Genomic DNA, 26,052 nt, shown 5'->3' with positions numbered 1-26,052 from the left:
GCTGTCCAATTTCATTTGTTTCTGCTTTCGGCATTGGCATGCTACCTACATACACCCATTTTCAGATGTTAAATCTTCTTCTTAAGTAATCACTACTTTCTAGCCTGTTGTTCCATGTCCTCTCTTGCCCTTTGAATCAGCTGACCCAGAATAGAAGCCCACACACAGCTCCAAAGCCCTCTACTCCTAGAGCCTAGTTTCCTCCCCTTTCATTTGCCTACCTTCTTTACCCCCAATACTAAACTCATAATGCTCAGTGGGTTCCAATGTCAACTTCTTACCCCACCTTGCCTTCTATGTCAGCCAATTACAGACTTCTAGCCACCCTGAAAAGGGGAAGAATGGATTGAGTTAACCCTACAAAATGTCTTCTCAGCATTGATCAACAGATGCTCCTCCACCATTTACAAGCCTCTTTACCCACATTCTGGACTTGGTGTCCATGGGTTCATCTCCATGTTCCTGAGATTATCCACCAATACTGCCTGTGCAACTTACTGCATGTAAACACTCTCCCATGTTCTGGATCTAACATAAGTCACAGTGGCTCTGTGCCATATTCTCTTAAGTATACTACCTTGTAGATATCTGGGCTTTGGATTTTCTTCTCTGCTGTGCTCCTGTGCTTTGACATTGATGGTGACTTGTGTCCTGATGCCTGCAGACACCTCCATATGGGAACTTTGGATCCCACCTGTCCTTTTCGTAATCAGCTCACGATCAAGACTGCCCGTCTGCAAACTCATTACTTACTGCCCCTTATGTACCTTCCAAGTGTTGTCTCTCCAATCAGCTCTTTTAGGTGAAAGCCAATCTCTATCTGCTACATTCCTCTGGCAGCTTTAATAGCTTTCTTTCTACTTGGATATAAATTAACCTTTATATCACCACCACCACCACCACCCATATTTTGCCTGAAAGACTGTGCTTGTATTGTAGCATTCTCTGCCACCTTCCAGTGATTTTCCCTTCTTGTCTGTCCCCTTCCTAAAATTGTCCTCGCTGCAGTGTCACCAGCCTCTTTGTCTCTAGTGTACTATCTGAGTCAACTTCTGACTGATCTCACTATTAATTGTCCTAGCTTCTTAGTTTTACTGCATTAGACAAAGTTGTTTCCTACCTTTGGGGCCTTCCCTCAAAGCAGTTATCGTCTCCCCATGTCTTTCATTAACATGGTAATCCTAGAGTAGGTGCCTTCCCAGTCTGTTTCCTGCTTTAGCTGGCCTGCCCAAACTCTCTTCCTTCCCAGCTTGGCTCACCTGGTTTACTCTTATCTCTCCTCTTCTTTGGTGTGGTGTGGTGCTTTTTCCTGAGCTCTCTGTACTCTCTGTTCTCTTAGCTGTCTGCTCCTTCTACTATTTCTCATTTTGGTCCAGTGGTCCAGCTCTTCTTCTATGCGCTCATGTTTTTCCAAACTCCACACCTCCTCTCCCATCTCTTGTGCCCAGCTAATCCTTTCTCATGCTGTAATCTCTTCTGCCCTATGTCACACCTTCAATGTCTGAAGCCCCTTCAGATGCCCTCTTTGATGCTCTGGTGTATTCTGTGGATCTCTGAACCTGCATCCCCCCTCCCCTGCACACGCCTAACCTGTCCTCCACACCCACTGCTTCATCAGACTGGCTGCACCATTTCTTCACCCTCCTCCCATGAGGCCCTGTGACCCAGGCTTATGAGTTCCTTCTAGAACCCCACATCCACAGTTCCCTGTAGCCTGTTTTGCTTCCTTTCACATCCTTCCAGTCATGCTCTGATAAAGCTCTCAGGAAGCATCTGCCTCTCTGTTCTTGTCACTGTGTGATTTGGGTATTCTGCTCCACACAATCCACCCCATCCTGACAGTACCCTGACTTGATCATAATGACTCTTCCTCCTAATGCTCCTGCTTCTCTTCCCACTCCTCAACATTCAACTCCTTCCTTCATCTCTATTTTGTTACTGGCTCCATTCTCCTCTTTTCCTACTTCACCCTGGATGACAGGCCTCAACTTTCATTAATTCTGAACACTACCCATCTCAGCCTCGCTCCTCCACCTCAGTCCTCAGCAGGGACCACAGTGTTGGCACTGTACTCCTGCTCCTGACAGGAAACTTCACACAGCTCTCATCCTTCTCACACCTTCCTTCTGCACTGCATCCAGTTGCTCACTGTCATCCCCCTGCACCAGCGGGACCTTTTCTCCCAAGTCTGATGGTCATGACTTTGATGTCTCCATCTGCCTGGACTCAACAGCCTCCATCTGCTCACCCTTCCTTCTCTGTAGCCATCTCCAGTCCCCGCCGCCTTCCACCAGTGATTCTCACCCAGGGGTGCATGGCCCCCCAGTAGCCTATCAGAACCATCTTCTAACTGATGTTATTGTTAGTATTTGTGAGCAGATCACTGCCTCACCTCTGGTGTTCTGATAGGCCACCTGGGGGCCGTGCCCACCCCCCCTCGGGTGGAACCCCCCACCCCCCACCCCCCGGTTAAGAATCACTGCTGTGGATGGCCCCCTGTCCTCCCTGGCCTTTGTTCTCCCATTCCATGCCCCTCGCTTTCGGGTGGTGACCACTTATGTCCTCACTCAAGCATCTCAGTGATTTCTCTTCTTGTACAGACCCTGCACCCTCCTTCGGGAACCACCTCCTTCCCTTCCCTGTTCATCCTGTCACATACAACATGTTCTAACCACAGTCTGCACTGTATGATTGATAGTTTACTCTTCATTTCTACTTTTTTCTCTTTAAAAGTTATTCTTTTAGGAGACCAGTATCTGGTTTTCCTTGTGTTTTTAAATTTACCTTCTTCCATCAGTGCTTCCTAACATCATTCTGTTGACACTGAGCTTGCTTTCTAGGCATGGATGTGCCCTTTTCACCTTTCCCCAGCTTAATTCAGTTTCTTTGCTCATTTCTTAAGTTCCACTTTGTTTGAAATTAGACTTAAATATTCTTCCTAGTCCTTTTCCTCTTGTTATCCATGATTGTTATCCCACTTATTTCTCTCCCACTCACCATTTCCCATCAGGATATTTGGGCTCTCTTTAGTTCTCTAGTCCTTTCCTTGGCTTATACGTTCATTCTACTGGCCTTATTTTATTGTTGGTTGTTACTAACCTCACTCTTCACAATCTTGTAAAGCTAACTAGCCCTATATTTACTCAAAGTTATCAAACCCATAGAGCGCTAGCGTCCACCTACATTCTATTCCTTTTGATGTAATTCCAATGCCAAGACTTTTTTTCCAACATGTCATCTTCACATGGCCTTTCCCATGTATGGGTAAGTTTTACCTTGCTTTTTTTATCCATATTCTTTTTTTGTTACACATTTACCACTCAGTCTATTTTCATAGTTCTGCTTTTTCTATGCTGTGCTCAGTTGCTCTAGTTCTCTCTGTTCGCTCCTTAGTAGGACTCCTGCCACTTGCTTTGTTTCATGTTTACACAACTTAATTCTTTTTGTTTTGTTTTTTTGAGATGGGGTTTCTCTGTGTTGTCCTGACTGTCCTGGAACAAGCTTTGTAGACCAGGCTGGCCTCGAACTCACAGAGATCCACCTGCGTCTGCCTCCTGAATGCTGGGATTAAAGGTGTGTGCCACCACTCCCAGGATGGACACACACACCCACATATACACACACCCTAATTGTTTTCTATCACATGTTCCTTTCTTTGTATCCATAGTTTCCTGAATGTTACCCTTCCCTCCCGAGTGTCCTGTTTTTGGTTATCACTTGATTTCCTTCCCTTTTTTCCTTTAATAACTGCCTCCCTACACCACCTTCTTCCTGACACATCTGCTTTGTAAATAACAGTTGTCATTAACTCCCCCCCACCAACACACACACACACTTTTTATAGTAAATACACTGCATTCTGAGTTTGAAAAAGCCTTCACCTAGCTCCCTTTTGGGGGGGGGGGGAAGCACATTTTCACAAGAATCATTAAAATGATAATGAAAAAATTTAAGAATGTTTTACAATATAAACCATGTTTAAGGATAGTTGTCCAACTATTTTAAATGCAATTTTCAATAGAAGACACTTTTTATATGTTACAAAATGATCCCATACTATAATATGAAACAGTGATGTTTTTAACATAAGTAACAAGTTGCTTACCTTTACATATTAAATATATACAATATAAATAAATATTTTGGAAATGTTTACTTACCAACCGATGAGTTTCTTGAGTTATCTTGCCCATGTTACTGGGAAGATGACAGGAATATTTCACAGCATTTTTACGGTCCTTGGTCATAGAAAATGAGCCTACTGATAAGAAGTACTATGGCCATAAAAAAACTACGCTACCCCAAGCAGGCTTATGTACAAGGGAATCAAGGGAATCACTATTACTAGCATCTGAGTGTCACTCACTACTGACTTCCTAAGCACATGGGTGGGTGTGTATACAAGAAGTTTACATGCAACTTGCTCTTAGACTGTGTGCTGTCGAGCTAGCAATCCTTGCGCTCCTCTTTCTGCCCGACACGTGTGACACTCTGAACCAACCTCAGTTTGTGTATTTTATCGCCATTCAAGCACACACGGTTTCCTGGTTGTGGTCTCACTTCTCTTACTTTCAGTTGGTTCTATAAGATTCCTTAACAATACCCCAGCAAATCCAACCTCAAACTTTCCTGTCTGTCCTCTGCAGTATCTTAAACATTCTGTGTGCCTCCTCTGACCTGCTGAGCCCCCGGAATTTCTGATTCAGTAAGTCTGTGACTTTACAGTTGTAACACAGTTAAGAAACACTGCTCTTCCCTTTCCTTCCACCAAGCCCGTTAGTTAAAAAGTCTATGCCAAGACATCAGGACAAGTGTACTCCAGCTCTCCTTCCTGTTCTCTTCTCCGTACACTCATTGTGATCAGAGTTTAGTTCTGGAAACCTCTGTGGCTCCATGGTCTCGCTCATTACTGTGCCACCTCAGAACCATTCTATAGGTTACAAAGTTCCTTTGGGGAGTTAACCTCTCTCCTTCCTGTCTTTTAACCCAAATAAAAGGTTTCTCCTTCCAGTCAGTACCTCTGTTATTTTCATCTGTTATTTTTCCATTCCTTTCCTCCTCACTATCTTGTCCTAAAATAATATCATCCCCTCTTGAAGAAACCATATGTGTTCCTCTTGAATAGAACTTTCTAGCCAGGTTCTCTCCCTAGTATGTCTCTCCTCTCTAATCTGCTCGTGCCACTTTTACTGTTAACTCTCTTCAGATAACTCCGTCTTTCTCATGTTCAGTACAATTATGGCTTAGTCCAGACTTTCAGAGAGTTCCTGCAATTGGCATAGCTCAGAGCTGTCTTATTTATACTCCCAATCCCTGAGTCTATTAGTTGCTTCAGATAGCATCCAAGGAAAGATCGCCAGATGATAGTCCTTCATAACACTGTTTCAGAGCCACATCTCTTCCCTCCATCTTTGGCTGCAATCTAGCATAACACATAGGTCTCTCCTCCAAATTCAACTCTGTCATTTTTTTTTCAGCATTCCTCATTTTGGCCCTCTATAATGCCCTTCCCTATTCACCCTTTGTACTCACTCTGTCCTTCCACTCAAAATCCTACTTACTTTTTTCTTTTTCAGATTCCAACCTCTGTCTTCTCCGTGATACTTTCATACAGACTCCCTAAGTATCATGTCACTCCGAGTCAAACAAGATCCACAGAGCATCTCAGCAATTTGGATGGCACACTATTCAATAATCTTCATCTGTCATCCTTTCCATTTCCACCCCACTACAGTCAACATGGATGCAGAATTCTCTAGATGTATTTGCCTCCTCATAATCTTCACTCATTCTCCACCTTGTAACAGGATTCTAGTCTCAGAACCAAGCTACCCGCCTGTATTCTCCACTAAGCAATCCTAGTATCTCCCTAAGTTGTCATCAGTCACTTCTGTCAGCACTGTGGCATCTTAATTGTTATAAACCTTCCCTCCTTAACAACCTGATTCACCATGGTCTCTATGCCTAAATGTGACCAAGTAGATTTACATTGAGCTCTGACAGGACTTTCCATTTGAGATCTTTATTCTACACTTTATCTGCTTGTTGACCGGCCCTCTGGCATGTTTTCCTTCCCTTTGCTTCCAATCTACCTTTCATTTTGATTCCTTCCTGATTTGGGACCCAAGAGCTATCTTAAGTTTCATTTGATGCCTGCCATTTCTTAGTACTGGCTCTTTTACATCTGATGTTAACTTTAATGTTGATCTTCTATACTGTTTTTCCTCCTTTAGCCAGGAAAAAAGCCTTAATTTTCAGCATCCCTCCTGTTCTGTGCGTAGCCACTCACTTTTTCTTCTTTACATTCACTGCCTAACACTTCCATCCTCCTTAATTTCCTGTGTACGATATTGCATCTGCTCTCAGCTCATAGACCTAGGTGGATCATTATGGATAGCCTGTTTCAGATCCATTCCTTTAACCTCATTTCTGCTCTCTTGGTACATCCATTCCTTCAGCTATCTAGGAATCTCTTCAGATCTGTATCTCTTCATTGTGCCATGGTCTTCCCCTCAGTGAACTTCTCCAGCTTTCCACCCTGACATGTGTTTACTATACACTCTGTCTCCAGCCCAACTGCACCTCCCTCTCCCTATTTAGCTTCCAGCATTGATCTTTGTTTCCAATTCTGTATTCTTTTCAAACTTATCTCCTTAGCAGGTGACTCTCATAAAATTTGCTTCATTTTTTTAAACCTCTTTAAGAGGTCTTCAGGTTTTGTTTTCTTTCTTCCTTTTGGGTTTTGCCTTTCCTGTTTAATGAAGCTGTAACTGTGATAGTAAAGTGCTCTGGCCCTGGAAGGGTCCCTTTGACCTCCTCTCTTGTCTTCCAGTGTCTGTCTCGTCTTTGGTTTGACTGGTGCATTACTACCACTGACTTTTAATGTAGCTCTTGGCAGGTTCCCTGCAAGTCCTCATTGCATCAACCAAATCGTTTAATGAAAACTGCCACAAAGGTTTCACTCACACCTTCCTCCTCAATCCGTCCCTATGTGTCACATCCTCAGTACTATTAAGTGCCTTCTCTTTTGTCTTCTATGTATAAGTTAACCAGTCTGATCCAGTCTGTGATCTAGTCTACCATTCATTTTGTCTCTCTTTAATTTATCCCCAGGCTCCTAACCCTGCAGCTTCACATAGCACTCTGTTAAAATTTATACTAAAAGGATCTGTGGCATTGAATTGTAGTGTCAAGAATAGATTAATCACACTAATTTAACTCTTTGTCAGCTTTGGAAACAGAAGTCATGTGTCACTCATTTCTTGTGTATACCGCATTCCCTTATACCTTTACTTAAGTGTCAGTGGGATGGAATGATGGATGGATGGATGGATGGATGGATGGATGTTTAAAGACTGAAAAAGTACTTCTTATTCCCATACTATCATAAGTGTTTACATTTGCATCTCCTTTCTTCTCTTGCTCAAACCCCCAAATAGCTTTCTAATGCTCCAATTTCTAGTATTTTGTGCACAAAAACTCTTTCTGGATCCCTGATTAGATCATAGACACCTTTCCTCCATCCATGTTGGCCAAATTCTCTCCTTCAAACTGGAAAACCCTGTCTTCAGCAAAACTTCACTTTCCAAAATTGTGTCAATTTTTTATTACTCATTCCCTACTTAATTCTGTGAGTCATCTGAAACATACAGTGAATGCTGCTTGCTTTTCCACTCTGAAATAGACTTTACCAATAGTAAAGCCTCCCTTTCATCTACTCACTGCAGGTTGAAAGCTGACTTAGTTTATTCTGGTGTTCTCTGGATCCACAAAGTCCACAGTCTAAAGACAGCACTGAGACCGTGTACTTGGTCAGTGTTAATCTGATGATTTGTGTACTTTGCTGTCAGTAGTTTTTGCTTTATTGTGGTCCTAGAGCATCGAGTGGTTCTTGTTTTTCAAAATATTGGCTCTTTTAACCAACATGACAGAAAGTCCCCCCAAAATATCTCCCCCTCTTTCTTCACATCAACACAAAAACAGTTTGTTCAAGTCATCTCTTCTGTGTGCTCTTCTAATCTACAGTACAGAAACATTTTCAATCATACTTTGTGAAACTGGCTTTTTGACCAGCTTACAAGCTGCTCCAAGAGTTCTCCCACCTTAGAAGAGGGTATGCAAATGTTAACACTTGAAATGTGGAACACAATACTGAGCACAATGATGATGGAAATGTGCTTGTTTTACCCACTCATGTGGATTTGCCTGCTCTTCCCTCCAGTCGCAGGCACCTTTAGCTGTACCATGAAGTTTACAGTCCGGGACTGTGACCCTAACACAGGAGTTCCAGATGAAGATGGATATGATGATGAATATGTGGTGAGGCTTCCCTGCAGACCCTGCACCTCCACAGCATCAGCGACTGCTCTCACAGAGCGTTTTCCTAGAACAGCTGACAGAACTCATGGGACCTAGACTGTCCCTCCCTGTAATGGAATTGTATCATGCCAGAGAGAATTTAAATGGAGTACTTTACCACTAAACCAAAGGAAGTCAGCTTTTTTTCCTCTATTAATGGGAATAAGTGACAATTGCATCATTTTTAATGTGATTGGGTTTATTTATAAAGTAGGTTTCAGGAACTTTTTGATTGGTTAGTTCTAATACTGGTAAGTCATGGACTGAAAGTCATTGCCAGAAAGGAGGGGTGGTGTGTCAAGTTAGAGGGTGTGTGGCCTCCACAAGGGGTCTGATTATGGCAGTGACTACTGTGCACCGCAGGGCCATTGGCACTCAACCTGTACTTACTTGGCTCCTGCCAGGTTGTTCTTGCTCCTCTGTACTGGAACCTGTAGTGAACCTGTAGTTCTAGTACAGAGCTTCCTTTAGGCCTTTGCATGCTTTGTAAACAAAATGCCAAGTGATCAGTTCCTTCTATTTTTGTTGTAGACTCAAAGGACTTTTATTTACTGACTCCTGCTTATTGCCCACTAGCTGGAAGATCTTGAAGTGACTGTGTCTGACCATATTCAGAAGGTACTGAAACCTAACTTTGCTGCTGCCTGGGAAGAGGTGGGAGACACCTTTGAGAAAGAAGAAACCTTTGCCCTTAGCTCTACAAAAACCCTTGAAGGTGAGAATTTTGCTGCCAGTGAGCTGCCTGGGGCCAGCATAAAACCCAGGAGGCATATATGCAGTTCCAAAGGAACTCCTTTCTGTTGAGTATGGTTTAAGTCATCTACTCAAAACCCAGTTACCTGTCTGTATCATCTGACCAAATCAGCCATTTTCTAGAGGAGTAGCCTCTGTACCTGCAGCTCCTAGGACAGACCCTCATGTTCAACTCTTCTAATGCTGTCACATCAACTTTCTCAACAGAGGCTGTGAACAACATCATCTCATTTCTGGGCATGCAGCCATGTGAGAGATCAGACAAAGTACCTGAGAATAAGAATTCCCATTCCCTCTATCTGGCAGGTAAGAGATTCCCATCCGCTTTCTCTTCAAGTGTATAGAATTTAAAAGGAAAGGATGTGGATAGGCACTCCCTGCCCTGTTGTTGTCTGTCATTGCATTATTTAACAATTTGAGACCTAATCAAAATGAATAACTGATTGTACAGGTTCTCCTTAGGTTATTCTTTTAGGAAGCACAATGGCTTAAAATACTTCAATCTCTAACAGATGCCAGCTCCACTCCCTGAGTACACTAAGTTAGTGATACTCAATACCTTCCATGACCTGGTTTTCAAATGAACATTTAAAAATTATAATTATTTGTAGGACTCACTTCCTGTAAATTTCTATAAAGGTGAAACTAAAATAATAGAAAGGAGGGACAGGCAAAACATGATAAATTCCATTAGTCAGGGCTTATTTGAAGTTCTTAATATACTTTCTCTTTTTTCTCTCAGGTGTATACAGAGGTGGCTATGACTTATTGGTACGGTCTAGACTGGCCTTAGCAGATGGAGTGACCATGCAGGTGACTGTGAGGAGCAAAGAGAGAACACCTGTGGATGTTATCTTGGCTTCTGTAGGATAAGTTCTTGCTGGGAAAGGTGATGTTGGCTATGCTCTCCCTACTGGTGGTTTTTAAGCTTATGGCATGAATTTCCCAGAGTCTCGTTTAAAGATTAAGAGACTTTGAAGAAGCAAATCCAATGTTTGGCCCTGAGCCAGCAGATCAAGCAAATGTTTGCCTTTGTGCATGGATTTTAGTGTTTCTTCCCTTCTCATTGTCTCACTTGTTCAGCTTTGGGATGACAATGCAGCTTTGAATGATCTTGAAAACCAGATACTATGTATGCTATTCTACAGCTGCTTGGCTTCATTGTATGCTTTTATTTAATGTGTGAAAACTCTTGGCAATGTTGGAAATTTTATCCCAGAAGGGTGGAGCGGGAGGGGAAGCCGGAATCCATTTTTGTCACAGTTTGTTTTTATTAATAGAAAATAAACACTCATTCATTCCAGTTTCAAAGTTGCTATACTTGAAATTTCTAATTTAAAAAATGAATTTAAAATAATCAATAATGCTGCTTTAACTAAGTTAAAACTGTGGCTTAAAAAAGTTTTCAGCACCATTGCTCTTTCAGCATTTGTTCTTACGTCTCAGTACGGGAGTTGCTGAGTTACATGAGAAAGCCTTGCTGAACAGCCAGTAGGGTGGGTGCTAAGCAGCCATCCTAAGAGGAGTCAGTGGGCATTTGGCTGTTACATGGGCCCCTTGCCTCCACTTCAGACTGGAGGAACATGCACCTAAGTACTGTTGCGAGGAGGAAGGCTGTTATTTTACTGTTCAGCATGGACTTTCTAGCCAGTGACAATAAAGCTCTGGCACAGATACAACTGGTTAATACCTCGTGGTTTTAGGAAATTCTGTAAATAATTTGAATCTTTTTATTCACAAATTATATGTGTGATGAGGTTCTCTACTCTAGGAAGTAAGGGCCAACATCTTAATACCCTTAGAAAATACATACATGAGTATGCTAATAAGTCTCAAAAGCATATTCAGAACATTGTATCGTGATGTCTATTTTGGTTTGGTAAGGTTTTTTTTTTGGGGGGGGGGCAGTTCTGGGGATTGAACCCAAGGGCTTTAGCTTGCTAGGCAGACACACTACCACTGAGCTACATCACCAGCCCCCTAAGCCAATGTGTGTTTCAACAAAATGTCTATAATTAGAAGCAGCTGATGAAACTAAATGTAAGGCATGACAAGATATTCCTTCTCATAAGCTGTGCTGTATAGAGAACTTGAAGGGGAGATAAGCAAGCTCCTCCCTCCCTCTTTACTACAGGACTCCAATTATGGTTGGGCCAGAAGTTAGCATTTCTGAGGATTTCAGCAAAGTCCACACAAGTTAGGGTTTTTTTTTTAAGTATTTTACGAAAAACAATGTCCAATGCTGTCTTTCTACATAATTGAGAAGTGTTATTCATCAGAATTTTCTAATAACACTAAACAGCAGATCCATACACTTGGTTAGATGTCACAGGAATGAGGGGAGGAGTATCTTGTCACCCATAAGAGAATGAGAGATGGATTAGCATGCCATCCTTAGAGTTTCTGCTGCCTGTTTTCTATAGTTTGCTGACCAATGTGAATCAAATGGACTTTTATGAAAGAATAGTATTTGATTGCCAGGACCTCTTTGGGGCATTTCTAAGTGGAATACACACAAATATGAGAATGGGAGAGGTAATTAATACAGGGAAGCTACTCTTTACAGCTCAGAAGGAGTTGATGAAGCCCATATATGCATTCAAGAAGCCCATGGGATCCTCTAGCTGTGGGTAGTGGCTAATGTGGTCATCCAGAATCGACACTGTGGACCGCGGCAGCGTTTTCCTAGTGGAAGAGAACAGCATGGAGGTAAACTTAAGGCTGGAGGATGAGAGGATGTAAGCCATGGGAAGCCCCATAAATGCCCATGTAGACAGACATACCACACTGGAAAGAGCCAACAAAGAGCTTGTTCATCTCCTACTTGGGAACTATACCTTAGCCAGATAAACTTGCCAGTTCCACTTAGACTGGTTTCAATTGTTCAGAACACAACAGACAACATCTTGCAAATACAACACTTCTGTAACAGTCCTCAAAACATGACTTTCAGCTCCTTAGAGAAGCATCAACAGGTGGCTCACTCTGCAGCTCACTGCCCAAGCAAAGATAAACAAAGAACCTTCCTTAATCTCATGAGATTGTTTAAAATTCTAAACAAGCTGTTTATTGCCAGATTGTATCTACTAGGACACATGAAGGTATGGAACACTCTTACATGACAGTCAAGATTTCATATTCCAGCACCTTCTGAATAAGTACCCTGAAGGAGTAACAACCAATAAAAAGCATTTTTCATAGTGAGCTGTTCATAACTGCTCACTGAAGTCTGCTCAGTTGAGGTCAGTGAACTGGCTTTAGAATCAGCTAACACATTCCTTAAGAGATTCCGGTCACATGAAGGTTTTTCCCCCTTTCCTCTATACTTAGCAATAATACAACAACCATGTCAGTGAAAACAGGACGTATGAATCCAGAGAATGTATAATCAAATCTCCTTTGGTGAGAATAAGATTCCCTATACCTAACTGGTCTATTTATTTTATGTTTTCAGTGAGATCAGAGGCAATAGCTAGTGCCAACAGACCTGTTAAGATGAAATATCTAACAAAAACAAAACCTCTGAGGACTCACCTGTACAGCTCCAGAAATTCTGGATAGGGATTTATAGGATCCAATGGCCCATAGATAAAATGAACTAGGAAAGAGAAGAGGAAGGAATTTCTAACAACTCACATCTATGCTTCTGTTACTACCTTAAAATTAACTTCTCTCCATTTATTTAAAAAAAATATGCGAATAAAGTTTTTCTGTAGAAAATGTTCTTATTCGGTGAGCTATAAAGAACTTATAGAACAAGCCAGTCCATCTTCTACATAGAGGCATTTGGTCCCTTCTTGCTCTTGTATACTCTGAATTCCAAAAAGGAATAAGCTCACTTTGAAGATCTTCTTTCTAGAAATGTAGGTGCATATAGAATCATTATCCTTTGTTCCCTCTGTTGTGACTGACCTCTGACATATTGATCACTAGTATGTGAGACACTGCTAATTCCCTTCGCCATACCATATGACCGTCATTAATGACTTTACTAGCTTCCTGTCCCAACAGTTCCTTTTTCACCATGGTAGGCAAGCCATACCAGCTCCACCTATGTAGTAGCTCAGTGCCTTCCGCCCTTACTCTGGCATTCCAGGTGTTTTCAATATGGTTGCCAGTGAATAAAGATTGGGCAGTTAGCTGGGCAGTGCTAGCACACGCCTTTAATCCTGGCACTTTGGAGGCAGAGACAGGTGGCTCTCTGTGAGTGAGGCCAGCCTGGTCACATACTTTAGTAGCTGTTTTTATGTAAGACTCAGATTGACTTGTTTTCATTTGCTAACCCTGGTAGCCCTGCATGGAAATCTTATGAGTGGGAATTACGTAAGTCACTATTCCCCAAGGGTCCCTGTCAAGACGTGACAGAAGATTGCACGCAGATACTCACTAGGGATGGTCACAGAAGCAAGTGCTCCCACCCAGCGTCTTCTGAATTTCTTTCTTTGATTGATATACTGTAAAAGACTAGAGCACAGGAGAGTCAAGAGCAGAGCACGAGCTAGTATCAGTGCAGTGTCCAGAAAAGCATCTGCACACAGAAGCAGCCTCAGGTCCCAGAAAAGCATCTGCACACAGAAGCAGCCTCAGGTCCCAGGAATAGCCCGAACAGTGCTATCAACATAAGCACTTATGTTCCTTGCATTTCTTAAGCAGGAAATGAGATCTTCAGAAGGATTACAGTTGGTTTGGAATGTAACTAATTTAAAACCTGGGTCTAAGAATCCAGTTTTGATCCCAGCTCTGTGACTCTAACAAAACACTTTTTTAAAAACCTAAATTCCTCATTTGAAACTAAGACCAAACTACATAATCTCTGAGTTGATAGCCACCTCTAAAAATGCAAGTGTAGAAGTTTATGGGATCATGGCTTCATTACTATACTTCATCTGACCATGGAGTGGAAGACTCCTCCTGTAGTGGAAGCTGCCAACAGCCTCACTGCAGGCAGCCCTGACTGCTCTCCCTAACTCTGGGGCAGTTAGCAAGGCAAAATATGAGAATAATGTGTTTAAAAGAGAGGTGTACTTGTTTTCAGTTTGATTTATATTTAAAATATATATATATATAAAGGATCTTGTGGGCTAGGATAGGGAGGAAGAAATACCTCTCTCACAGAAAGCCAGCAGTTTAGAGCACTGGAAGTCATAGACCCAGCTCGCAAAAGGCCAGGCCTCATCTTGAGAAACGATGCACATATTGCATCTCCCAGTCTTTCCAAGGAGACGGCTACAGTCTTACTAAACCAAAGCCTTGCTTCTCAAGCCATTGCTACTGCAGGAATAAGCAGAAGAGCTTTGTACTTAAGAGACTTGAGGTTTCCTTCAAAACTGATTAAAACATTCTGAAATACTGAACATTAACCAAAAGTCTAAAGACGGATATGTCAAAGTCATTGAATCATTTTCATGCAAATAAACACTAAGATTTGCAACTATTTATCCACATTCTCTGTGCCAAATGCTTCAGGAGTAACTCACACTGTGCTTAATTTCTTTGTTGGAAAACACAGACTAGGACTGTCTCGGGTTCATCTCATAATTCCTAACCAGCCCCCTTGGGACAAGGAGTATGCCAGCAAGGAGGAGAACATAATCCTGCACCTGCCCCTCTCTCCAAGAGAGCCTCACTGGGGCCTAGAGCAAGGTTCCTGTCTCACCTGTCGATGACCAAGTTCCCGTCATTGTTGCGGATTCCAGCCCACATGTCCCATAGCTCACTCTCAGAGGGTCGAGTGTATGGTCCGAAGACTGGAGTCAGGCTGAAGAGTACAGATGCAGGGTGCTGAGACAGTGGAAGGGATTCAGAGCGCCAGACAGAACTAGGCCCTCAGAAGGCCATACTGTCTGACCCTTTGCCAGTTCAGAAATTCTTCTAGAAAATCTCTAGGCCCAGGCATGCTTTGGCCCAACCCTATAATAGCAGCAAGTTTGACTACACTGTTCTCAGCTCGCTCAGTCTTTGATGATGACTTACCCTCGAGAGAACACGAAGAAGTTCATGAGCCTTGTGAGGATAGGTGAAAGCACGCCTCCATCTTTGAGGAGCTGCAGGTCAGAAGTGAAAGTAAGAATCAGGGATCCAGAGAAAGTTGACAAAATGTTTTACACCAGATAAAATAGAACTTAGCCATGTCTTCTTCTGGGGAAAGAAAATGTATAACCCCTAAATCTAACTGATGAAATCATCAAGTTTAGCCTAGGATCTCAATTTATTTAAACATCATACTTAAGACACAGATCTTCATGTAGTTCTATTTTTCTAAATAGTCATCTCTTATTTCTCAGAAATGTTTGTAGGTTTTATGTAGGAGAGCCTGCTTTATTTGATTGAGGATGAAAAATTAACTTGATTAATGTGAATTGATGATAAAGATCTCAATAGAAGGCTCATCACAAGTATGACCCTTAAGGGTCCCAGGTTTGTTTGTTTGTTTTACTGTCTCAGACATCTGAACTAAGGAGCTATGCAGTGAAACTGCCAACCTTTTGAAGAAGGAGAGGACGGTGAGTCTCAGGAAAGATACCTGTGGAAAGAGAGACATTTACCCATTTACCGAGAACTGCAAGTTAGAAAGACAGCCATTGCCAGAAACTAATTACCCTATTTGTTGTTACATTTGGAGCTTTCACTGCCAAAACAGAATTAGGAATAAAAACAGCTATACACTACGTAACAACTTATACTCAACCTGGAAACTACATACATGTGTTCCAATCTGAAGAATGATTATACTGCTAATTTCTACAAGATTCTCTGTGTAACAGTCAAGTTCCAACACCCTGATATTACTTTCCTCATTTTAAAGGTACAGAAATGGATAAAGTAATTCATAGGCTCTTCCATAATGCATTGATGCCTAGGCCTAAACTCCCCTCAGCATCTCCTCAGCTCAGAATACACACTGGTGTTAATGAACTGGTCTGTAAACACACATGTATGTGTATTTTTCTCTTGAACTGATAAAGGGACAGACTCACTATTCTCCCAAGCCACCCATAAGGCATTCAGATGGGGGCATTTGGGCATTTCTGAATTAATGAGCTCCAAATAATACTCATTAATTCCCAGCCTGACACATTTGTGGTAGTCTTTTTTTGTTTGTTATGTTTGTTTTTGTTTTGGGCACAAGGTCTCTCCATGTAATCCTAGCTGTCATGGAACATGTTACATAGATCAGGCTGGCTGTGAACTCAGAGATCCACCTGCTTTTGCCTTGCAAATGCTGGGATTAAAGGCGTGCACCACCATACCCAGCTCTTTAAAAACAAAATCAAAACAAAACAAAAACCATGGTATTTATTGTGTTCGTGAGTACATCGGTGCCAAGACACATGTGCAAAGGGCAGAGGGCAACTTGAGTTCTCTCCTTCCACAGTGTGGGTTCCAGAACCAAATTCATATTGACAGATTTAGCAACAAGCACCCACACCCACTGATTTTCTAGATGTTTGTAAACATATATTCCATAAATGCCATCAACTATCAGAACTATTCATGGCACAACAAAGGTAAAAGATGCCCCATGTTTAGTGTCTGCTTATAATATCAGGTTATCACTTAGGTGTCTTTATGACTTAAAAAGGTGGCCTTCGTAGGCTACACCCCACTTTCCACCTACCACCAAGGCAATTACCTCCATTTGACAGACAGAGACTCTTTATGGTAAGCCGGCCAGATCGATTCTGCTTGTACCTGTAAAGGACAAGAAGAAACATACATGTAGCTGAGCAGCTGGCACCCATGCAGAGGGCTGCAGACAACCCCCAAAGTTTGAAGATCCCAAAACAACTTGACTTCCCATCATCTTAAGTTCCTGACATCTGTGCCAAGGGCAGAAGTCTGGTCTCACCTGTACAACAGCTCCTGAGCAACAATATCTCCATAGTCATGAGACAACAGGTTGATTCTGCGGTTTTGGAGTCCCAGGTGCCGAAGGAGGGATTCCACAATGCTGGCTTGCTCAAATATGGAATACTGATGTGGTCGCTAAGGAAAGAGACAGAGACATAGCATGACATCATCAGAGCCTGACCTGCATTCATACCCATCCCACCCATCACTGGGGCCCACCTCACTGCTTACCGGTTTGTCACTGAAGCCAAAGCCTAAGAAATCAAGGGCAATCACTCGATGAAACCTCAGGGTCAGACCTTCCCAGATCTGTAAGAAAGCAAGCATGATGTGCATTCTACTCCCACAGCCCAAGACCCATGCCTCTATGTCAGCTTGGATAATGTGAAAAATCCCATGAAACCATCACAGGCCTGGGTGATCCTCTGGGAAAGGGTATGATTCCTAACATTTAATATATTGAGAACAAAACTCCAGCCTTAACTTGGCAATGATTCTTTCTGGGCAGCCAATTTTTTACTCCCCTATAGTACATGAAAAGAAATTCAATATTTAATGGGATTTTATCAAGCAGTTCAGATCTGCAAGGGCTGACCAAAAAAAAAATCTAGAGTTTGAATATATTTTTAGGACATAGCAGGACCTAGAAATCAAACTTTATTACCTTGTACCAATCATAGCTGGATGTTGGAAAGCCATGTAAAAGCACAACTATCTCAGGGCTTCCAACCACACCAACGGAGTCTAAAAGGAGGAAAAAGAGAAATCAGGCAAAGTAGCCTTGAAGACAGCAAAATCTATTTCAGTAAAAAAGGATCAGACCAAATTAATGATATTAAAAATGTTGCTCTTTAAAATGCAAGCTTACTAGATAAGAGGAGCCTCCTCTTAATTTGTATTTTAAATTGTAAATGGCACACTTTACATGAGAATTTTTGAAACAATTTGCTCATTATCACTTAGATTTTTTAGAGATATTCCCTTGTAGTTATCAATATTAAAATGCAAATTATTTTTCATTTAGCAAAAAGTAAAACAAATAAAAAATAAAACCAATTAAAATGTTACAATCACAACAAACTAAGATTCTCTGCACTGTTTATCCAATGCTAGCAGATACACCCAACTCTAAAACAAAGGTATAGAATTCTGTTTCAAAAATGGGCTAATAATGACATAAACTTTTTTCTGTATGTGACATCTTTCAGATTATTCAAACAATAGAATCCTCGCCACAGTACTGGATTTAAATTAATACTGTCAGTGGCAGAAAATATTGGTAATAAGCTTTCAAAAATTGTTTAATTAGAAGCAGTTAAAAATATCATGTACTGTACTTAGGCTGACGAATCTACAAATACTATAAAACACTAAATATTAATTCTGGAAAAGAACCAACAAGCCAGTGTAAGGAAAATTTCATACTTACTTGACTGTGGATAACAAATGAGAGGAGGTCAGGAGCAATAATGAAAAACGGTTTACGAAAAACAAACATTTTTCGTTATTGCTCTTGACCCCCGCCCAAAAGAAATCTTTCCAATCTGTCTCTCAGTCTCTTCACCTATAAAATGAGATTAATGACACCTATCTCCAAGTGCTGTTATAAAAATTAAATGAAAAATGAAAATAATTAAGATTAAAAATATAACAGAATGCCGTGAGTGTGGTAATTAAGTAGCAGTCATAATAATTCCCAGTAAATCTCATCAGTTTTAGATACATATAACAAATCATGGAAAATAATAAAATGACAAACGGAAATGGGGGGGGGGGGTGTAGACAGGTCTCTAAATATCAAGTTACCTGACACTAGGGGCGCTCAAGAGAAAACTAACATCAAATACAAATGGAACTGGAAGAAACTTCCTGAATTAGGTACAATTCCATCCCCACCCCCACCTCTCCATTGCTGAGTGCCCTGTTCGCAGAAGACCGAAAGAGTTAGTCCGTTATACTCCACCTTACACAAACGGGGTTACTCCCCTTCCCACGAGCCCCCCCCACCCCGTCACTGTGGAGCAACAGAGACCAAGGGCTATAAAATAAGTACCTCAGCTGAGACCCACATGACCCAAGTTTGTGGGATTCTCCCACAGTCCAGTTCTCACCTTGGTAGAAGATGCGAAGTCCCTTGTAGGTGAAAAACTTGCCGGAAGTCTTCCATGAGTGCAGAGCCGGGGAGAGCTGAGGGGGCGGGATGTGCAGGTACGCAGCCAGCAGGGGCACAGCCAGTAGCCCCACTTGGACCCACCACTCCCTCATCCTGTGGGAAAAGCAGCCAAGGTAACATTGTACATTTCCAAAAATCAAAACAGAACATGGAGTGCAAAACTGGCACCACGTGACCATGGCAGGAAAGTTTACCAAGAAGACGTAAAAACGTCACTACCCTTTGCAGTGCTTACCACCATTCTTCCATATGTGATCTCCAAGCATATGTGTAATTTATTACATGTCATTAAGCAGAGAGCTGCTCCTAACTTTAATATACACCCTCTGGCCAGCGAAGCCCCATTTGGCACTACTATCTGGATTTGGGCTAAGAAACTGATGAGGGGGAGGGGAAGATACTGAAAGCAAGATGGCCGCAGCACTTTACATTCCAGTAAGCAGCTTTGCCCTGACCCTGAATATCTAATCTCTTAGAAATCTGGGCAGCAGATTCTATTTTTGCTTTCTTTGCAGACTCTTGAGGCGGTTCCCTTTTTAAAATTAAGACCCCCACTTACACACCTAGCACTCAGGACTTGGTTTTGTCTAGCACAAATTTGTGCCCCCAGCTTGCTATGCCCAAATTTCAAAAGTCCAGATTAATTTATCTCCCCTGGAGGCAAGGATTTAAAGCAAGAATAGAAACTATTTTACCAAGGAAAGGGTTCTCTAAGTGGGAAAATGCCACCTAAACTGAACTAGAGGTGTCAGGAGGTAGCTACAGGTAAAACAAATTAATTGCCAGAGTCCTGAGAAGCGTTGGCTTGCAAGCTCACTTTGTATATAAGAATGCCCTGTGGCACATTACCTGCAATCTCGTAAAATTGGCTTTTCTTTTTTTTTGGGGGGGGGGGATGTTAATTCCAGCACTAAACCTGACGTGGTAAAAAAAAAAAAAAATGACACACCTTGAGAATCCTCATTTCCCTGCCTAAACTTCAGACTGCGACTGGACTCTCGCTTTTTTTCTGCCCTCCGAAGTCTCTGTTCAATAAACAGTCACAATGTCTTGGTTCTACCTTTCAAGGCAATACTAGAAATGATTGGAACAGTGCCAGAACGTGATGGTTTTATGGTAGTCTGTGATCCACTAACTGATTTTACCGCCGAACCTCCTTGAAAGGGAAATAACAAAAGCGTTAGGTTTGGGGTTTTTTTTTTGTTATTGTTATTATTATTTTTGTTTGATTATTTTCCGCAGCCTCCATTCGGTCCTGTTACCTGTTCATACATTTTCACGTAACCTCTGGGGCATCCATGTGGGTCTCAGACTGAATCTGCAGTGACTCAGCAGAACACGGGGAGGGGCGCCTACGGCAGAGCGAACAGGGGCTTCCCGCTTGCGCTGGGAACAGAGGTGCCACACCCACGCTCTCCACACCGTACGTCGGCGCACCTCCTCCATTCAGGAAAGGGGGGGCAACCCCCCAGGGAGCTGTTCTTAGTCTTAGTTACCTTGGTTAAAAAAAAAATCCCCCCCAACGTTTTATGATTTTCAGTAGTCAAGCAAACTGGCAATCAGGCGAAAGGTTTAAACAAATTTTTTTAAGTCAAATCCCCGTTATTTAATGGCACCATGACTTAGATTAAAAATTCAACACACCCCCGTAACAAACTTTACGTGCCTTGATTTCTTATTTCTGTTAATGATGTAAAAATACATTGATCTAATACCACCAAACCAGCCCATCTAAAGACTTCTTAGCGAGAACTACACTGCGAACCCACAAATCGAAGCAAACATTTCTCATTACGTTTTAACAGTCTGGCCGCGTGCCCGGTCTCCCGAGGGTTCCCATTTCTGGCTTCGGAATAACACTTATTGCCGCGGTCACACAGCGCGGCAAGGTCCGGTCGCACCTATGCGGTAACTACGCCACTACGATTCCAGAAATCTTAAACCGCACCGTGGCAGTCTCGGCTTTTCGAATCCTCAACCACACACCAGGGTCTAGAAATCCCGAGTCACGCAACAACAATGACCAGCTCTACACCGGGGCGTTTCCAAGGTTCGCAAATCCTAAATTGCACCGCACCACCACCACCGCCGCCTAAATCACACCACAGCAAAGACCCTGACGGGGAAAAAACCTAATTTGCACCAGGGGTAATACGGAGATCCAAAAATTCCTAAATCTTACGCAGCTGACCCCCGGTTTGAAAATATACCACCAGCGAGGACGATCCCGAGTTCGGGCCGAGCGACCACCTTCCAGCCGGGGCAGCATGGCCACCTTTTGGTAAGGATTTTGCCACGGGCAGCTCCGGGGTGGCAGAGGTACCCACACGGAGTCGGGCCGGCCACACCCCCCTCGCGGCACGGCCGGCAGCACCCACCTGCGCAAGCGGTCTCGGCGCACCATGGCCGCATTATCCCATGCCGCTCGCCGCAGGATTGCGGAGCACGGGGCGCGCCGAGGCGCCCACAACCGTACAGGATCGGAGGTGGCGTCGGCGCAGCCCACGGTCCGCTCAGGGCGGTCCGCGGCAGCGGCAGCTGAGACAGCGAGCGGCCTCTCGGGCGAGCCTGCGGCACTGCGCCTGTTGGCGTGGCGCGGCTGCCGCAGAGAAGGGCTGCTGCGTCTACGAAGAAGCACCGGGATGCGCTGGTGGCCGCGGCAGAGCGGAGCGAGCGGGCACCGACTTTTAGAGCCTATCTAGCCCCGCCCCGCCCCGCCCACCATGCTGCAGTGTCCCTCCCTCCCGCTCCCGCCGCAGAGCCCTCCCCAATGCTGCAGAGAAGGGGGGCCTCTCTTGTGGGCGCCTTCCGGGCTATCGACCCCCTCTTTTCTCGCAGATCTCTAATCCTGAACCCCACATTCTGCTGCAGGAAAAAAAAACCTTTTCCATGTGATAATGCCTCAGGCAAAGATAGCAAATGTCTGAGACTCCCCGCCCCCCCCCCAACACACACACACCCTTCCCTTGGAGTACGCGCAGGTCCCCAGCCCGAGAAGGTAGCTGTTAGGCATAAATCACCTCAGGGCTAGGGTGCTCGTTGTGCCACCCACTTCTTTTCTACATCCTAAGTGGATGCTAAATCCTAGGAGTGATTACGCGTTCGAAAATGCGGTCCACCAGAGCGCGGCAACCCCAAGCCCCTAACCCACGATAACAATGAAGGAAGGGCACACTAAATGTCTAGGGAACCAACAAGTTCTGTGGTATCCTCCGCTGGGCTAAGTGGACACATTCATGGAAGGGCCGTGAGCACATAAAGCCGGCCAAAGTCACTGCAGACACCACGGTGGCACCAGTACACTTCCTTTGCAGCAAGCAACACGCTGTGGTCGACATGCCAGAAGCTGCTGCGGCATCCAGCTGAAGCCCAGCTGGGGACCGTTTATCAGGGTCCAAGCCTCCTTTATTTGTGCATAACACAGTCACAATGCGAACACCCTAGAAGTGCAGGAAAATCTAGAGACTTTTTAAAATATCTATAATCCTTTTAAAAGATATCTCTCGCACCTTCGCCAAGTGCCAAGCATTGTGGTGCCTGTGTGCCGTTTGGAGCCACAGTGAAATTCTAACAGCTCCGGCGCCAGCTAGGGACACAGCGCAGACTGGCCCAACGGGGGCGCTGCAGGCCTCTTTTCTGAGCCTGGTTTGCTGCAGCTCTGGCTTTGCGGTTTTCAAGCCCGGCCATGCAGGCAAGCAAGATTCGGCCAGAGGACCGCAATCGGTCAGCCGAACCCAAGGGCATCTAACCTGTGGGCATCTAACCACAATCCTAGAGTTCGGGGCCACGCAACAGACACTGAAAGTGCCAGCACCTCAGAGAGGGTCCTCAGAACACATAACGTGGTCGAGGGTATACTTCTGCGGGGATGGCATGAAATAAAAAATTGTAAGAACCTCCCCGGGGCGATGCACGGGGTTATGAGTGAGTGAAGGCACTTTATACATTTTATTTTTGCTTTCAGAACATTTACTAACAGGTCGGCCTCGTCTTTCCCATTGTAAGACCCTCAAAGTCTGAACCATGTTTTCATTCACCTTTTGTATCCAGGATCCCGCCATGGGGTGGGCCACAAAGCAGGCCCCTAACAAATACCGCATGGATAAGTTCAAGAATTTGAGGGCGCACAGGGGAGGAAGTAATTAAGGGGAGGGAGGAAGGGGTTGTCTTGAGTGATGAATAGACATTTACCGGAGACAAAGAACATTCCAGCCGGCGGGGACAGCTTTCGCAAAGCACTGGGGGCTCCATACCGCGTAACCTTTGGTTAAAAAAAAAAAAAAGTGTTTCCTTTGGGCGCCAGCACTGATTGGGGAGGAAGGGGGGACCAGAAAGTATAGTCCATCGGAAGGAATGTGGAATTTGTCCTAAATGAGAAGGGGCCGATGTATTTAAAGCCCTGTAAGACCGCAATTTAAATTAGTACCTTTACAAGTGAGGATTACCTGCCTACATTAACTAACCACCAAACCTTTTAAAGACCAAATTACTTAAAATTTGAACTAGTGCTTTCTATAGAGTAAAGGCTTTCTGATTTTAGCAACTGCCCGTGCGGAAAGCTTCTGCAGTATATGGGTTGGTTTTTTGTTTTTTTTTCATATTTGCTGTCAATGGAATCTTTGAGCCTTACAAACAATCCCACTTTGATTCTCACTAGGCCGAAGCACCAGCATCTGAGATGAAGGCAATTTTCTAATTAATGGACTGAATGCCCCACAAAAGATCTCATTCTGAAGACGGGGAACAAGAGGGTCGTGGGGATGGGCGCGTTTAAGCCCCCGAGGGGAGTAAAGTCAGTGAAAGCGCCAAACCACAAAAGCAATCCAGTCCAGGCCCAGGGGAATCCTTCCTGCTCAGGAGGACTAGGAATAACTCGGCTGGTAAAGGGCGGGATGCGGTTGAAATGGCGTGGACCGCAGAACTTGGTTAGACAGAGAAAGCTGCTAGCGGCTCCGACACAAAGGCAAGATGCCGAGGAACAACGCGACTACTGGGAACAGCTAAGGCTGGGGAGAGCTTTGCTTCCTAATGTTCAAAGGGTTAGGGAATCTTCCAACCAGGACTGACATTTCTAGAGGGAGCTTCCTCCTCAGCGGGGAGAATCTGACCTACGTTCTAAAAACCCTGGGGGCACCTGAGAAACAGAGAAACTTCATAAATGAAGACTGAGCTACCGAGTTTGCCGCTGGTGCCCCCCCCCCTTCTTCCAAACAGGCACTAACTATCCTTGGCGGACGTGACCAGCAGCAGAGTTCCCTCGGCCAGCAGCTTGTCAGACATTCCCTTCACATTCCTTTTCTAACATGGGTTCACCTCATAACAGCACCTCAAATTTGTGCGAAAATCAGCATAGAAACGTCTCCGTTTACGGTCTCACAACGGCAAGCAGTGAGAAACCAGCCCGGCTTCTTTCTACCGTAGGTTCAATCATCATTATTTTTCTAACCCCAGTTTAAGCGCTGTAATAATAGGACAAATGCAACAGCGCTTGTAGACTACAAGACAGAGCTGCTTTCTAAAGCCGGAGTTAACAAATTTGAATAAACTAAGAAAGTACAGAATGGGACAAACTGGTTTGAACAAAAACACTTGGTTAAAGAGACTTGGGGCTTTACTTGATTTTTAAAAAGGTTTCTTTGGGACAGTGAGATGGCTCTGATTTTTTTTTTCGGAGGGGGGGTAGGAAAAAAAGCTACTGTGTCTGGAGTTACGGCAATATACCCAGAATAGCCTGATCCTGTACTATTTTACTCATCAAACCCCACTGAGACTATTTTATTCTGCTTTACAGATAGATATTAAGAGACATTTAGGCACACACTAATGTATTCAGGGTAAAACTAAAACACTCTGAAAATCGTGAGACTCAAAACAGAGTGACTAGCCTAGCTGAAGTCCCTACTGTGAGCACATGTATCGCCCCGAGTACTCCCATGTTCTCAGGAACCGGCTAGGTGAGAGTTTCCATTCATCCCCGAGAAAGAGTCTGTGTCTCAGGGTACTGTGTGCAACCACCAAGGCGCTGGGGGCTGAACATAGATGGTCTGGCTCCAGAGCTGGCGTTCCTTCCACTGGCCCACACTGCCTCGCTGTTTGAAATAACTGGGCATGTTTAGTCTAACCAAAAGGAGCCTTGTGGAATGAGTGGAAGGAGGAAATGTGTTCACAGCCTTCAAATATTTGTGGAAGCGGTGTTAGACATTTTATTCCATACGACTCCAGTGAGAGCCAACGGCACAGAGACAAAAATCCACTCAGCATAAAGAATTTTTCAGCAGTCCAGCCCTGCTAGAAGGGTTGAGTGGCTCGTGACAGGCTCCCTGTCACTCGGGGCTGGGCAAGCTGGCCGCAGGTATGTAAGGTCCTGGTCTTCTGCTCAATGAATGGCCTTTGAGGGCTCTGACATTCAGTGGCACTGAGAGCACAGTGATCCCTCTGCCCAGGGAACAATCTACCGCTCAGTCTTCCCAAGCCTCGCTCCTGAGCCCCAGATTCGCTTAGGGACGTATTGGGTACACTGGGGGTTGGGCAGGAGGGACGTTGCTGCGACTTTATTGATAATTTCTTCGGTTTGTGTTGCTTCCAGTGCCCCCCCTCCCCAGCCAAATGTATCTAATATATTTCTAAGTGGTGCCTTCCTCCCTTTTCAGACTCTTTGAGGATTAAAAAAAAAAATGCAGCAAAGAGCCCCCAAAATGAATGGTAGTTGAGGGAATAATATCGAAGCCGAATAATCAAATGAGAAGAACCTAACGGACAGACAGCATCCGTTTCCTTCCGCTGCAGTATTACAGAACACCCCGAAACAATCCTACTCACCCGGTTCTCCACGCCTCGCCTCCCGACAACCCAAACCTGGAGCTACCGAAGCCCACTAGTCCACCGGTAGAGGCCATCTTTAGCACTCAGACATCACT

General features: G+C 43.9%; 2 protein-coding genes across 3 annotated transcripts in view; one reads left to right on the top strand and one right to left on the bottom strand.

Moving 5' to 3' along the window:
• Positions 1-10,359, top strand: part of Copg2 (COPI coat complex subunit gamma 2) — a 124,701-nt gene extending 114,342 nt beyond the window's left edge. Inside the window, exons 21-24 of the mRNA XM_041675596.1 lie at positions 8,222-8,319; positions 8,935-9,073; positions 9,319-9,417; positions 9,854-10,359. Coding sequence (XP_041531530.1) covers positions 8,222-8,319; positions 8,935-9,073; positions 9,319-9,417; positions 9,854-9,984 — 467 coding nt within the window. The 3' untranslated portion in view covers positions 9,985-10,359. The remainder of the gene's footprint in view (positions 1-8,221; positions 8,320-8,934; positions 9,074-9,318; positions 9,418-9,853) is intronic.
• Positions 10,360-10,735: 376 nt separating this feature from the next.
• Positions 10,736-21,779, bottom strand: Mest. 2 transcript variants are annotated; one of them, XR_005976434.1, is made up of 13 exons: positions 21,514-21,779; positions 19,074-19,228; positions 17,627-17,706; positions 17,194-17,271; positions 16,961-17,097; positions 16,745-16,803; positions 15,594-15,634; positions 15,085-15,155; positions 14,768-14,869; positions 13,499-13,575; positions 12,646-12,709; positions 11,949-12,106; positions 11,688-11,796 (listed from the first exon to the last, which is right to left on the bottom strand). XR_005976434.1 is itself a non-coding variant. In XM_041675597.1 (12 exons), the coding sequence occupies exons 1-12, from the start codon at positions 21,537-21,539 to the stop codon at positions 11,679-11,681; spliced, it is 1,008 nt and encodes a 335-aa protein (XP_041531531.1). In that variant the 5' UTR covers positions 21,540-21,779; the 3' UTR covers positions 10,736-11,678. The 2 variants fall into 2 exon arrangements, 1 of the variants encoding a protein (XP_041531531.1); XM_041675597.1 differs by lacking the exon at positions 11,949-12,106 and having other exon boundaries at positions 10,736-11,796.
• Between the last annotated feature and the right edge of the window lie 4,273 nt (positions 21,780-26,052).

The sequence above is a fragment of the Microtus oregoni genome, unplaced genomic scaffold, assembly GCF_018167655.1.
Source record: "Microtus oregoni isolate MIOR12 unplaced genomic scaffold, Mior012 000026F_ref0000081, whole genome shotgun sequence".
Taxonomy (NCBI): Eukaryota; Metazoa; Chordata; class Mammalia; order Rodentia; family Cricetidae; genus Microtus; species Microtus oregoni.
This window is presented reverse-complemented; position numbering and strand designations above follow the sequence as displayed.